This window comes from Oncorhynchus tshawytscha, linkage group LG26, assembly GCF_018296145.1.
Source record: "Oncorhynchus tshawytscha isolate Ot180627B linkage group LG26, Otsh_v2.0, whole genome shotgun sequence".
In the NCBI taxonomy this organism is placed as follows: Eukaryota; Metazoa; Chordata; class Actinopteri; order Salmoniformes; family Salmonidae; genus Oncorhynchus; species Oncorhynchus tshawytscha.
The window spans coordinates 25,124,396-25,140,324 of record NC_056454.1 but is presented as its reverse complement, the minus strand read 5'-3'; the positions used below and the strand labels follow the sequence as shown (position 1 = coordinate 25,140,324).

Genomic DNA, 15,929 nt, shown 5'->3' with positions numbered 1-15,929 from the left:
ATTGGGGTGGTATGCAAATTGGAGAGGGTCTATGGTGACAGGTAGGGTGGAGGTGATAAGATCCTTGACTAGTCTCTCAAAGCACTTCATGATGACAGAAGTGAATGCTACGGGGCGATAGTCATTTAATTCAGTTACCTTAGCTTTCTTGGGAACAGGAACAATGATGGCCATCTTGAAGCATGTGGGGACAGCAGACTGGGATAGGGATTGATTGAATATGTCTGTAAACACACCAGCCAGTTGGTCTGCGCATGCTCTGAGGACGCACCTAGGGATGCCACGGTGGCACTGTGTTTTCCTCAAAGCGCTCAAAAAAGTTGTTTAATTTGTCTTTAAGCAAAGACATCGATGTCTGCGACAGGGTTGGTTTTCTTTTTGTAATCCGTGATTGTCTGTAGACCCTGCCACATACGTTCATGTTTGAGCTGTTGAATTGCGACTCCACTTTGTCTCTATACTGATGCTTTGCTTGTTTGATTGCCTTACGGAGGGAATAACTACACTGTTTGTATTCGACCATATTTCCAGTCAACTTGCCCTAATTAAATGTGGCGGTAAGTGCTTTCAGTTTTGAGCGAATGCTGCCATCAATCCATGGTTTCTGGTTAGGGAAGGTTTTAATAGTCACAGTGGGTACAACATCTCCTATACACTGCCTTATAAACTCGCTCACCGAGTCAGCGTATACATCAATGTTATTGTGTGAGGCTACCCTGAACATATCCCAGTCCACATGATCAAAGCAATCTTGAAGTATGGAATCCGATTGGTTGGATAGACCTAAGCACGGCACTTCCTGTATTAGTTTCTGCCAAAAGGAGGGGAGCAACAAAAAGGAGTCATGGTCAGATTTGCCAAAAGGAGGGCGGGGGAGGGCCTTATATGCATCACGGAAGTTAGAGTAGCAGTGGTTGAGTGTGTTACTTGCTCGGGGACTGCAAACGATATACTGACAGAATTTAGGTAGCCTTGTTCTCAGATTAGCTTTGTTAAAATCCCCAGCTACATTAAATGCACCCTCGGGATGTATGGTTTCCAGTTTGCATAAAGACTAGTGATGTTCCTTGATTACCGTCTTGGTATCCGCTTGCAGGGGGATATACGCAGCTGTGACAACAGAGGAGAGTTCTCTTGGGAGATAATACGGTCGGCATTTGATTGTGAGGAATTCTAGGTCAGATGAACAAAAGGACTTGAGTTCTTGTATGTTGTTACAATTACATCATGAGCCGTTAATCATGAAACATACACCCCCGCCCTTCTTGTTACCAGAGAGATGTTTGTTCCTGTCGGTGCGATGCACTTAAAATCCCGTTGGGTGTACAGCATGTCCCCAGCTAGCAATGGCTCCGTGAAACAGAGTATGTTACAATCCCGGATATCTCTTTGGAAAGCAACTCTTGCCCTAATTTCGTCGACTTTGTTAACTTGGGACTGGACATTAGTGTGTAATATACTCGGAAGTGGTGGGTGATGTGCGCGCATCCGGAGCCTCACTAGAAGACCACTCCGGAACCCTCTCCTCCGACAGTGTTGTTTTGGGTCAGCCTCTGGAATCAGTTAAAATGCCCTGGGAGGTGCAGACAAAGGATCTGCTTTGGGAAAGTTGTATTCCTGGTCATAGTGCTGGTTGTGCTGGTAAGTTGACGTCTCACTGATACCCAATAGTTCTTCCCAGCTGTATGTAATAACACGTAAGGCTTTCTGGGCTACCAATGTAAGAAGTAATATATAAAAAAACTAAATACTGCACAGTTTCCTAAGGACTTGAAGCGAAGCTGCCACCTCTATCGGCGTCATCTTGCCGAGTTACAGTTTTGACTTAATCTACTTGAAAATGTATTTCAAGACTTTAAAATGGTTGTCTAGCAATGATCAACAACCAATTTGACAGAGCTTGAAGAGTGTTGAAAAGAATAAGAGGCAAATGTTGCACAATCCATGTGTGGAAAGCTCTTAGCCTCTCTGGGATATGTGGGACGCTAGCGGGAAATGCAGATCGCCAAATTCAAATAAATTACTATAAAAATCTAACTTTCATTAAATCACACATGCAAGATAGCAAATTAAAGCTACACTTGTTGTGAATCTAGACAACATTTCAGATTTCAAAAAGGCTTTTCGGCTAAAGCAAACAATGGTATTATCTGAGGATAGCACCTCTGTAAACAAAGAGAGAAACCATATTTCAACCCTGCAGGCAAAACGCAGAAATAAAAATATAATTCATGCCTTACCTTTGACGAGCTTCTTTTCTTGGCACTCCAATATGTCCCATAAACATCACAAATGGTCCTTTTGTTCGATTAATTCCGTCGATATATATCCAAAATGTCCATTTATTTGGCGCGTTTGATCCAGAAAAACACCGGTTCTAACTTGCGCAACGTGACTACAAAATATCTCAAAAGTTACCTGTAAACTTTGCCGAAACATTTCAAACTACTTTTGTAATACAACTTTAGGTATTTTTTTACATAAATAATCTATAAAATTGATGACGGGATGATCTGTGTTCAATACAGGAAGAAAACAAACTGTAGCTAGCTTTCTGGTCATGCTCTTCTATCTAACAGTACACTTCAAGTGACCCTCGTTCAAGATGGCCATACTTCTTCATTACATAAAGGAATAACCTCAACCAATTTCTAAAGACTGTTGACATCCAGTGGAAGCGATAAGAACTGCAAGAAGGTCCCTTAGAAATCTGGATTCCCAATGAGTGACCTAAAAAAAAAAAATCTGAATGGTTTGTCCTCTGGGTTTCGCCTGCCAAATAAGTTCTGTTATACTCACAGATATGATTCAAACAGTTTTAGAAACTTCAGAGTGTTTTCTATCCAAATCTACTAATCATATGCATATCTTATCTTCTGAGGATGAGTAGCAGGCAGTTGAATTTGGGCAAGCATTTCATCCGGACGTGAAAATACTGCCCAGAAAGACACCTGTAATCGCTGCCAATGTGCTTTTACAAAGTATTGACTCAGGAGTGTGAATACTTACAGTGCCAGTCAAAAGTTTGGACACACCTACTCATTCAAGGACTTTTCTTAATTTTTACTATATTCTACATTGTATAATAATAGTGAAGACTTCCACTATGAAATAACACATATAGAATCAAGTAGTAACCAAAAAGTGTTAAACGAATCAAAATACATTTTATATTTCAAATTCTTTGACTTGATGACAGCTTTGCACACTCTTGGCATTCTCTCGACCAGCTTCATGAGGTAGTCACCTGGAATGCATTTAAATTAACAGGTGTGCCTTGTTAAAAGTACATTTGTGGAACTCATGCCCTTCTTAGTGCATTTGAGCCAATCAGTTGTGTTGTGACAAGGTAGGGGTGGTATACAGAAGATAGCCCTTTTTGATAGAAGACCATATGCCAAGAACAGCTCAAATAAACAAAGAGAAACGACTGTCCATCATTACATTAAGACATGAAGGTCAGTCAATCTGGAAAGTTTCAAGAACTGAGCGCAGTCTCAAGTCAAATCAAATTGTATTTGTCACATGAACCAAATACAATAGGTATAGATAGACCTTTCAGTGAAATGCTTACAGTGAAATGCTGCCAGGACTACCTGACATGATGACTCCTTGCTGTCCCCAGTCCACCTGGCCGTGCTGCTGCTCCAGTTTCAACTGTTCTGCCTTATTATTATTCGACCATGCTGGTCATTTATGAACATTTGAACATCTTGGCCATGTTCTGTTATAATCTCCACCCAGCACAGCCAGAAGAGGACTGGCCACCCCACATATGCTCTCTCTAATTCTCTCTTTCTTTCTCTCTTTCGGAGGACCTGAGCCCTAGGACCATGCCCCAGGACTACCTGACATGATGACTCCTTGCTGTCCCCAGTCCACCTGACCGTGCTGCTGCTCCAGTTTCAACTGTTCTGCCTTATTATTATACGACCATGCTGGTCATTTATGAACATTTGAACATCTTGGCCATGTTCTGTTATAATCTCCACCCGGCACAGCCAGAAGAGGACTGGCCACCCCACATAGCCTGGTTCCTCTCTAGGTTTCTTCCTAGGTTTTGGCCTTTCTAGGGAGTTTTTCCTAGCCACCGTGCTTCTACACCTGCATTGCTTGCTGTTTGGGGTTTTAGGCTGGGTTTCTGTACAGGACTTTGAGATATCAGCTGATGTATGAAGGGCTATATAAATAAATTTGATTTGATTTTGATTTTGATTTTACTTACAAGCCCTTAACCAACAATGCAGTTTTAATGTTAAAAAAAAAAAGTTAATGAGCAGCAGTAAAATAACTGTATCGAGGCTATCTATATACAGGGGGTACCGGTACAGAGTCAATGTGTGAGGGCACAGGTTAGTTAAGGTAATATTTAAAGGTAGATTTAAAGTGACTATACATAATTAATAAACAGAGAGTGGCAGCATGGTAAAATAGGGGGAGGGTGTCTTTGACCATTTTTAGGGCCTTCCTCTTACACCGTCTGGTATAGAGGTCCTGGATGGCAGGAAGCTTGGCCCCAGTGATGTACTGGGCCGTACGCACTACCCTCCGTAGTGCCTTGCGGTCGGAGGCCGAGCTGTTGCCATACAAGTCAGTGATGCAACCAACCATGCTCTCGATTGGGCAGCTGTAGAACATTTTGAGGATCGGAGGACCCATGTCACATCTTTTCAGTCTCCTGAGGGGAATAGGTTTTGTCGTGCCCTCTTCCCAACTGTTTTGGTGTGCTTGGACCATGTTAGTTTGTTGGTGATGTGGACACCAAGGATCTTGAAGCTCTCAACCTGCTCCACTGCAGCCCCGTCAATGAGAATGGGGGTGTGCTCGGTCCTCTTTTTCCTGTAGTCCACAATCATCTTCTTTGTCTTGATGACCTTGAGGGAGAGGTTGTTGTCCTGGCACCACACGGCCAGGTCTCTGACCTCCTCCCTATAGGCTGTCTCGTCGTTGGCGGTGATCAGGCCTACCACTGTTGTGTCATCGGCAAATTTAATGATGGTGTTGGAGTCGTACCTGGCTGTGCAGTCATGAGTGAACAGGGAGTACAGGAGGGGACGCACCTCTGAGGGGCCCCTGTGTTGAGGATCAGTGTGGCAGATTTGTTGTTACTTACTCTTACCACCTGGAGGCGGCCCGTCAGGAAGTCCAGGATCCAGTTGCAGAGGCAGGTGTTTAGTCCCAGGGTCCTTAGCTTATTGATGAGCTTTGAGGGCACTATGGTGAGCTATAGTCAATGGATAGCATTCTCAGATAGGTGTTCCTTTTGTCCAGGTGGGAAAGGGCAGTGTGGAGTGTTGTTTTCTTTCAAAAACAAGGACATTTCTACGTGAACCCAAACTTTTGAACAGTAGTGTATATGTTTTTGCTGTTTCTTCTTTGTTATGGGGTCAAAAAGATTGGAGAAGTGGTTAATCCATACATCTCCATTTTGGATTTATAGCTCTTCATGTTGTTGTTTAGTGTGTTCCAATATTCCCAGAAGTGGTTAGAATCTATGGATTCTTGAATTACATTGAGCTGATTTCTGACTTGCTGTTCTTTGTTTTTCCTTTGTTTATTTCTGTACTCTTTGTGTTTCACCATAGTGAAGGCATAGGCTCAGGTTCTCTGTCTCTGTGTTTTTGGTTGAATAGGTTTCTCAATTTCTTCCTTAGGTTTTTGCATTCTTCATCAAACCCTTTTTCATTGTTATTCATTTTCTTAGGCTGTCTGATTGAAATGTTTAGATTTGATAAAGGAAGCAGAGGGGTCAAATATACTGATTAGGCTTCCTACAGCCAAGTTTCCACCTTCACTATTGCAGTGAAACATTTTGTCAAGGAAGTTGTCTAAAAGGAATCTGTTGTTGGCTAATTTTTTTGTGGTAGATTTCTACACTACTTTCCTTCCATCTACAGCATTTCTTAATAGTATGCAGTTTGTTCAGCTTTTATACCTCGTGATTGAGTATTGCTCTGTTCAAGTAGGCTGTGATTTTGCTGTGATCCGATAAGGGTGTCAGTGGGCTGACTGTGAAGGCTCTGAGAGACTCTGGGTTGAGGTCATTGATAAAGGATTCTACAGTACTGCTGCAGGAGATGAGCTGTAGGTGTACCACCACAGCAGTCCCCTCGAAGCCTACCATTGACTATGTACAGTACAGACCCAGCGTGCGACAGAGCTGTTTTTTGTTATTGTTGTTTGTTTTTTTAAAGTTGTGCCTAGGGGGCCATATTGGGGAGTGTATTGCTGTCACCTTCAGGTAGGTGTGTCCCCCTGCATGCTAAGGGTGTCAGATTCTGGCGTTTAGTTTGCAACAGACTAGTACATGTCCCTAGGTCTGGAAATGATTGATCTCCCCTTCTAGGATGAAGAAGCTGTCTTCATTGAAGTATGGGGATTCTTGTGGGGGGATATAGTTAGCATACAGGAAGACATTTTTCTATGCTGAGATGATTTCCTTGTTAATTTTTGTCTGTATTTCCAATTTCTTTGGTGAGGTCTGTGTTCCTGCTCTTTAGCCCAAAGGCAGATTAACTATCTCTGTCTCTGTCTCTCTCTCTCTGTCTCTATCTCGGTCTCTCTCTCTCTCTCTCTCGCTCTCTCTCTCTCTGTCTCTATCTCAGTCTCTCTCTCTCTCTCTCTGTTTTCAGGTCAAATCTAATAGGGCAGTAACTAGTAGGACTCGCTGAGCGTGTGTCTGTGCTTGTGTGTGTGTCTGTGCATGTGTGTGTGTCTGTGCATGTGTGTGTGCTTGAGTGTGTGTATGTGCACTATAATTGCCTCTGTATTGCATAACCTGCTGAAGGCTGAACCCAATGGCCCTCCTCATTAAGCATATAGAGGAAAGGCTTACGCAAGACCTTCACTCTTTCCCCATGTTAACAAAGACCGTAATAATAACATGACGTAACATTGCACAATATTACTGCACTGTAGTTAAACACGGCTATAAAGAAGCTCATGGATTTACATCCATCATCAAAGATGTTATAATTCAGAATTGCACTAATGGTAATATGATTATATGGTACAGTACATTATTGTATGGTACTGAATGGTTGAGGTAGAGGAGGAGGACATTGAATAGCGTATGACCGTAATGAAAAATTGGCTTTATAGATCTTGCCATAAATGACCATATTCATATTATGATTTGACCGTATTCATAGGACTGCATCACGTGGTGTCTCCAGAGCACGGGTCAACAAACTTGTATTGTTAATATTCACTATTCATAGCTCTCTAATAGCACCATCCCCCTCCTCGTTTCCCCTCTCTCTCTCTCTCTCTCTCTCTCCCTCCCTCCCTCTTTCCCTCCTCCTCTTTTTCTCTCTCAGCTCTTGAAGAAGAAGGGAGCAACATCTTTCCTGCAGAGGCTGGAGAGGTGTGGTCCAGTTACGGTTGCTGTGCAGCTGAGGGTAAGTATTAACCAGTAGCACAACAATGGACCAAATCAGAACCATAATAACCCAATCACTTTACCCAGTAGGGATCCTAACCCTAATCCTAACACTCACCTCAATCTAAACACTAAAGTCATTCAATTTCTTTAGCTGACCCCGACCATGACCCTGGCTGCATGGAGTGCACTATTTTCCTCTGGTGAAACGCAATGCACGCTATAGGGAATATGGTGCCATTTTGGATTCAACCCATGACCCATATCTCTGAACCACAACCAAGTACAACAGAAGTCTATAAAATGTGGTATTAATTTGTAGTTGATCCATATGAAACAACACTATTCATTTCGATGGATCTCTGCCCCACAAGTGTAAAACAAAGGCAGATCGCGTTCCAATGTCCACACCACTAAATCCAATGTGATGTGATTGTGGCTTAACATGGAAGTAGCTTTAGTGTGAGTGATGGTTGGTGGTTTGAATGAGGGCAGTGTGCTCCCTGCATGCAGGAGTTGTGGTCTTACAAGGAATGGAGAGAAGGTGAGAGGAGATTGAGAGAGGAGAGAAGGTGAGGGTGGGCTGAAGAATAACGCTGTATCCACCCAAGCATAAAGCCCTCTGAATGTATGAATGAACAATGAACAATGGGCTCTGTGTGTGTGTGTGTGTGTGTGTGTGTGTGTGTGTGTGTGTGTGTGTGTGTGTGTGTGTGTGTGTGTGTGTGTGTGTGTGTGTGTGTGTGTGTTTCTGACGTCACGGCTCTCGGTACAGTAGCCTACTCACACACACATTTACAGTGGAGAGCCATGTCATTAGGGAGTGGTAAGAAGCATGATGGAGTGGCACCAGTGTATATCTGAAAAACACACTCTGACACCCTCTCACAGCCTTAGTCATGACAGGTATTTGTATTGCTGGTCCCTACAGAGACAACACACCCTAACCAATCAGACCCCTTCATCACACACATGACGTGACCTCACTCCTCACTCACTGTTGTCTTGGCGACCGTTGACCACATGTAAGGAAACCTGGCCATATAACCCCCCTAAACCTATGGAAGTTATGTATCCAGTTAAATCCAGTCTCAAGAGCTCCACACAGAGTGCTGTACACCGAGGACTAGGCCTACATGTCTCTATAGGCCATAAAGTATAGCATGATACGGTTGAGGAACTTTCCCAGTTTGAGGAACTATCCCAGGTCAAAGAACTAGCCCAGATTGAGGAACTAGCCCAGGTTGAGGAACTGGCCCACGTTGAGGAACTAACCCAGGTTGAGGAACCAGCCCAGATTGATGAAATAACCCAGGTTGATGAGCTAACCAAGATTGAGGTATTAGCCCAGGTTGAGGAACTAACATGGGTTGAGGAACTAGCCCAGGTTGAGGAATTTATACCAGGTTGAAGAACTATGCTAGGTTGTGGAACTGGCCTAGGTTGAGGAACCAGCCCAGATTGAGGATGTAACCCAGGTTGAGGAACTAGCCTAGGTTGAGGAATCAGGTCAGGTTGAGGAACTAACCCAGGTTGAGTAACTATCCCAGGTTGAGGAATTTATACCAGGTTGAGGAATTAACATAGGTTGAGGAACTAGCCCAGGATGAGGAATTTATACCAGGTTGAGAAACTAACCCAGGTTGAGGAACTAGCCTAAATTGAGGAACCAGGTCAGGTTGAGGAACTAACCCAGGTTGATGAATTATCCCAGGTTGAGGAATTTATACCAGGTTGAGGAACTATCTTAAGTTGAGGAACTGGCCCAGGTTGAGGAACTGGCCCAGGTTGAGGAACTAGCCCAGGTTGAGGAACTAGCCAAGGTTGAGGAACTAGCCCAGTTTGAGGAACTATCCTAAGTTGAAGAACTGGCCCAGGATGAGGAACTAGCCCAGTGTGAGGAATTATCCTAAGTTGAAGAACTGGCGCAGTATGAGGAACTGGCGCAGCATGAGGAACTGGCTAAGGATGAGAAACTGGCCCAGGTTGAGGAACTAGCCCAGGTTGAGGAACTAGCCCAGTTTGAGGAACTATCCAAAGTTGAGAAACTGGTCCAGGTTGAGGAACTAGCCCAGGCTGAGGAACTGGCCCAGATTGAGGAGCTGGCCCAGGTTGAGGAATTAACCCAGGTTGAGGAACCAGCCCAGGTTGAGGAACAAGACCTGGTTGAGGAACAAGTCCAGGTTGAGGAACAAACCCAGGTTGATGAACTAACCCAGGTTGATGAACTAACCCAGGTTGATGAACTGGCCCAGGTTGAGGAATTAACCCAGGTTGAGGAACCAGCCCAGGTTGAGGAACTATCCCAGTTTGAGCAACTATCCAAAGTTGAGGAACTAGCCCAGGTTGAGGAACAAGCCCAGGTTGAGGAACAAGCTCAGGTTGAGAAACAAGCCCAGGTTGAGAAACAAGCCCAGGTTGAGAAACAAGCCAAGGTTGAGGAACTAACCCAGATTGAAGAATTAGCCAAGGTTGAGGAATTTATACCAGGTTGAAGAACTATACCAGTTGGAGGAACTGGCCCAGGTTGAGGAACTGGCCCAGGTTGAGGACCTAACCCAGGTTGATGAACCAGCCCAGGTTGAGGATCTAACATATGTTGTTACATTCATATCAGGTTGAGGAACCAGCCCAGGTTGATGAACTAACCCAGGTTGATGAACTAACCCAGAATGATGAACTGGCCAAGGTAGAGGAATTGGTCGAGGTTGAGGAACTGGCCCAGGTTGAGGAACTGGCCCAGGTTGAGGAACTAGCCTAGGTTGAGGACTTAGCCGATGTTTAGGAACTAGCCCTGGTTGAGGAACTGGCCCAGGTTGATGAACCAGCCCATGTTGAGGAACTAACATAGGTTGTGTAATTTTTATCAGGTTGATGAACTATCCCAGGTTGTGGAACTATCCCAGGTTGAGAAACTATCCCAGGTTGAGAAACTATCCCAGGTTGAATAACTATCCCAGGTTGAGTAACTATCCCAGGTTGAGTAACTAACATAGGTTGAGGAATTTATATCAGGTTGAGGAATTTATATCAGGTTGAGGGACTATCCCAGGTTGAGGAACTGGCCCAGGATGAGGATCTAACCCAGGCTGAGGATGTAACCCAGGTTGAGGAACAAGCCTAGGTTGAGGGACCAACCCAGGTTGAGGAACTAGCCCAAGTTGAGGAATATATACCAGGTTGAGCAACTAGCCCAGGTTGAGGAACTGGCCCTCCAGAGCAGTGGTTCCCATGGTACGAACTTCTTTTAGTTTGTATCGCTTCAAACATTCAACCTCCAGCTGGGTACCCCCTCTAGCACCAATGTCAGGGCACTCTCAAATGTTGTTTTTTGCCATCACTGTAAGCCTGCCACACACACACTATACGATACATGTATTCAACATAGGACCAGGTCTCTTATATGACCAGGTCACAAATAATAATATAATAATAATCAATAATGTTGCTCTTTATTTAGCCATCTTACATATAAAACCTTATTTGGTCATCAAAAATGGTGTATAACTCACCACAGGTTAATGAGAAGGGTGTGCTTGAAAGGAAGAACATAACTCTGCAATGTTGGGTTGTATTGGAGAGTCTCAGTTTTAAATCATTTCCCATTTCATGCTAGTGAGGGCAAATAATCCACTCTCGCATATGTACGTGGTTGCAAAGGGCATCAGTCTTCACAGCGTGATTTGCCAATGCAAGAAACTCTGAGTGCAGCCCTATCCAGAAATCTGGCAGTGGCTTCTGATTAAATTACATTTTCACAGAACCGCTTCTTCCAATTTTGATGAGGCTCTCTTGTTCAGATATTGGTAATTAGACTGGAGGCAGTGCACGAAAGGGATAATGAATCCAGTTGTTTGTGTCTTCCATTTCGGGAAAATACCTGCATAATTGCGCACCCAGCTCATTCAGGTGTTTCGCTACATAACATTTGACATTGTCTGTAAGCATGAGTTCATTTGCATACAACAAATCATACAATGATGGAAAGACCTGTGTGTTGTCCTTGTTAATGCAGACTGAAAAGAGCTCCAACTTCTTAATCATAGCCTCAAATTTGTCCCGCACATTGAATATTAACTCAGCAAAAAAGAAACACCCCCTTTTCAGGACCCTGTCTGTCAAAGATAATTAGTGAAAATCAAAATATCTTCACAGATCTTCATTGTAAAGGGTTTAAACACTGTTTCCCATGCTTATTCAATGAACCATAAATAATTAATGAACATGCACCTGTGGAACGGTGTTTAAGACACTAACAGCTTACAGACAATAGGCAATTATGGTCACAGTTATGAAAACTTAGGATACTAAAGAGGCCTTTCTACTGACTCTGAAAAACACCAAAAGAAAGATGCCCAGGGTCACTGCTCATCTGCGTGAACGTGCCTTAGGCATGCTGCAAGGAGGCATGAGGACTGCAGATGTGGCCATGTCCGTACTGTGAGACGCCTAAGACAGCACTACAGGGAGAAAGGATGGACAGCTGATCTTCCTTGCAGTGGCAGACCACGTGTAACAACACCTGTACAGGACCGGTACACATGAACATCACACCGGGACAGGTACAGGATGGCAACAACAACTGCCTGATTTACACCAAGAACGCACAATCCCTCCATCAGTGCTCAGACTGTCCGCAATAGGCTGAGAGAGGCTGGACTGAGGGCTTGTAGGCCTGTTGTAAGGCAGGTCCTCACCAGGCATCACCGGCAACAACGTCGCCTATGGGCACAAACCCACCGTCGCTGGACCAGACAGGAATGGCAAAAGTGCTCTTCATTGACAAGTCGCGGACATCCTCCTCGCTCATGTGGTACCCTTCCTGCAGACTCATCCTGACATGACCCTCCAGCATTACCATGCCACCAGCCATACTGCTCGTTCTGTGCATGATTTCCTGCAAGACAGGAATGTCAGTGCTCAGCCAAGGCCAGCGAAGAGAAATCTGGTGCAGTCCATGAGGAAGAGATGCACTGCAGTACTTAATGCAGCTGGTGGCCACACCAGATACTGACTGTTACTTTTGATTTTAACCCCCCCTTTGTTCAGGGAGACATTATTCCATTTATGTTCGTCACATGTTTGTGGAACTTGTTCAGTTTATGTCTCAGTTGTTTAATCTTATGTTCATGCAAATATTGACACATGTTAAGTTTGTTGAAAATAAACACAGTTGACAGTGACAGGACGTTTCTTTTTTTTGCTGAGTTTAGTTGTGGTGAGTCCCTGTAATCCTTGATTCAGATCATTCAGGTGAGAAAAAACATCACCCAGATAGGCCAGTCGTGTGAGAAACTCATCATCATGCAAGTGGTCAGACAAGTGAAAATGATGGTCAGAACTTTAAGCTCGTCTCTCAATTCAACAAAAACGCTTGTAAAAGCGTTACATGGTTGCTGACCATATCGTTGCATAATGCAGACAATACACAAGAGTTCCTTGGCCTTGCTTTAATAACAAAATAACAATTTTCACTGTAGTGTCCAAAATGTCTTTCAAGCTGTCAGGCATTCCCTTGGCAGTAAGAGCCTCTCTGTGGATGCTGCAGTGTAACCAAGTGGCGTCGGGGGCAACTGCTTGCACGCGCGTTACCACTCCACTATGTCTCTCTGTCATGGCTTTTGCGCCATCAGTACAGAAACCAACACATCTTGACCACCGAAGTCCATTTGATGTCACAAAACTGTCCAGGGCTTTAAAAATATCCTCTCCTGTTGTCCTGGTTTCCAGTCGTTTGCAGAAGAGGATGTCTTCCTTAATTGACCCCCATAAATGTAAGGGACATATACCAGGAGCTGTGCCAGGCCCGCCATGTCTGTTGACTCATCCAGCTGTAACGCATATAATTCACTGGCTTGTATGCAAAGCAGTAATTGTTTCAAAACACCTCCGGCCATGTCACTGATGTGTTGTGAGACAGTGTTGTTTGATGAAATCATTGTCTGTATAGTTTTTTTTGGCCTTTTCCCTCAGTATTGTCCCAGCCATATTTGCAGTAGCAGGGAGAGTTAAGTCTTCCACAATAGCATGGGTATTGCCTGTACAAGCCACTCAGTAGCTCAGCATATAAGACCCTTCTAGCCTTCCATCTGTTGCTTTTACACGTCTTACTACTTGAAAGTCGTCTTTATTCTCGCTCAAAAAACTCCTGTGGCTGATTTTTCAAAATGTCATGTTTCATTTCTAAATGTCTGTGCAAGAGTGAAGGTTTCCCACGAGAGAGTAACGGTTAATGTGATTGGATGTTAATTATTTGACTAGGCTTCCTGCATTTGACATTGTGTTGTTATTTCGCTCAACACTAGATGTTCTCATTTTATTTTGGGCAGAGAAACGAGACCACTCAGGCAAGAAAAAACCTCACCCAAATGTACAGCCCAGTTGGAAAATATAAATCTACTGTTTGAAAATAATATTTTTTGTTGAAAAATGAGAATCACATTTTTATTTCGCGTTCCCCCGACTGCATTCCGTGTACCCCTGGGGGAATACCTGATCTAGATGGATAAATGGAACCATGTTGCCATGAAGCTGATACCAACACCAGTGCTGTGTTGATGTGGCAAGGGACTGAAGAATTGGGTCAACTCAAATGCTTAAGGAACATGAATTTTAACATGAAACAATCTCTCTCTCCCTCTATCTCTCCATCTCTCCCCCCTCACCCCTCCTCGTTTCAGAACTCTTTGTCAGATGTGGTCAGTAAGCTACAGGCGTGTACCCCTCACTTTGTGGAGTGTGTGCGCCCCAACAGCAGGTGCACGGCGGACTGCTTTGACAGTTTCCACGTGTCTACCCAGCTGCAGTACGTAGGGGTGCTGGAGATGGTCCGGATGATCCGCTATGGCTACCCTGTACGCCTGCCCTTCAACGGCTTCCTCACCAGGTAGGTGGCACAATACATTACAGGCTGCTCCTGTTGAACTAGACATAGTACAAAATATATTACAATGATCCATAATGGATTGATCTTGGCCTCTGTGGTGTGATTCCATTTAGGGCCCTATCCGATCTCTTTAGATCTCTAAACAACTGGGATTGGGAAATTGTCTGAAAATCGGAATAAATCTGATAGTTGAAAACAAGAATGTTATGGGTCCACCTTGCCTTGCAATAGGACTTGGGAAGCTTCCATTATATGCTTCCACCTATCCAATCTTTACAGATCTGTGAAGACTAAAGGGGTAGTGGCTAGGGGAAGGGGCTATGGGCTGAAATGGAACCAGGCCTGTGAGTGTGATGGGTCACTGTGGCCTCTGTGTAGGGGTCTGTGTGATAGGGGGGATGGAAGCACCATAGGGAAGATCTTAAAGACTCTGCTTCTCTCTGCCTTCTCACTTCAAATGGGCCTTTTACGGCACACATTTTACTGTTGCTGGGTTCCCCCCCCACACAAACACTCATGCACACACGCACACAGACACACAATGGTCAGGTGGAAGTCATCTACTTAATGGTTCTTCAGGTCTGTGTGACCTGGACAGAATTACAGTCAATCTTTACATAGAGACAACATGTCTCTCTCGCTCTCTCTCTCGCTCTCTCTGGCTCTGGCTCTTTCATAGCTAACTGACAGGTCACTGTGATCCTTAATGTAGCAAGCACAAAGTGGTCTCAATCAACAACACTAATCTCATAAAGGATGTCTTGAGGAGATGGGAAACAAGTGTGTGTGTGTGGGATGGGTGCAGTGTTCATTTTGTCGACAATAACTATGATGAAAAACACTCATCAACTACCTCTTTTTCCTGACGAAAATGTATGACAATAACGAGACGAGATGCATTGAAAAAAAAAACTATTACCAGGTGATTTTCATTTTAGTTAACGGAAAGACAAGGACTCCACGTGAGAGTAAAGGTCATTAAATTTGACATTAAGCTCCATTTCATCAATTTTGTCCAATCATAAGCATGCATCTCTTTGCAGAATATATAATTCAATCCTCTCATTGGCCGATAACTTCTTTCTGTTGCGCAGGCTGATTTAGTTAATCTGGCTCTCCCACACAGATTCCCGGTCTCCCACACAGATTCAATCACTCATCTCAGTCTCTCTTTTGAACTGGACACTTCAATTGTAACAAACTAACCTCAATTAGAAACAATAATGTATTTGATAATCTTTGCTTTTATATCGGTTATTTTTGCTCTGATCACATCAGAAGCTCTATTTTGCCATGTGAGCTGTCATCTGTTTGGCCCTCTTGCTGTTAGCAATAGCAAGTTGTTGTTTTTTTCCTATTGGAAAAACAAATGCTTTTTGCTGAACATTAGGAGTGTAGAAATTCTTCTGGCATTGTTGGAAAGCTAATATTCTCCCCTTTTCAATGAAATCACTGTTATATACCACCCTCTGACAGTTATGATGGGGAGAAAATCAGAGCTAAATTGTTTAACCTGTAGGATGTGCAGTTGAAGTTGGAAGTTTACATACACCTTAGCCAAATACATTTAAACTCAGTTTTTCACAATTCCTGACATTTAATCAGAGTAAAAATTCCCTGTCTTAGATCAGTTAGGATCACCAATTTATTTTGAGAATGTGA

General features: G+C 43.7%; 1 protein-coding gene across 1 annotated transcript in view; it reads left to right on the top strand.

The window, feature by feature from the left end:
• Positions 1 to 15,929, top strand: part of LOC112225027 (unconventional myosin-XVI-like) — a 180,939-nt gene that overhangs the window by 110,158 nt on the left and 54,852 nt on the right. Inside the window, 2 exon segments of the mRNA XM_042306657.1 lie at positions 7,320 to 7,400; positions 14,062 to 14,267. Coding sequence (XP_042162591.1) covers positions 7,320 to 7,400; positions 14,062 to 14,267 — 287 coding nt within the window.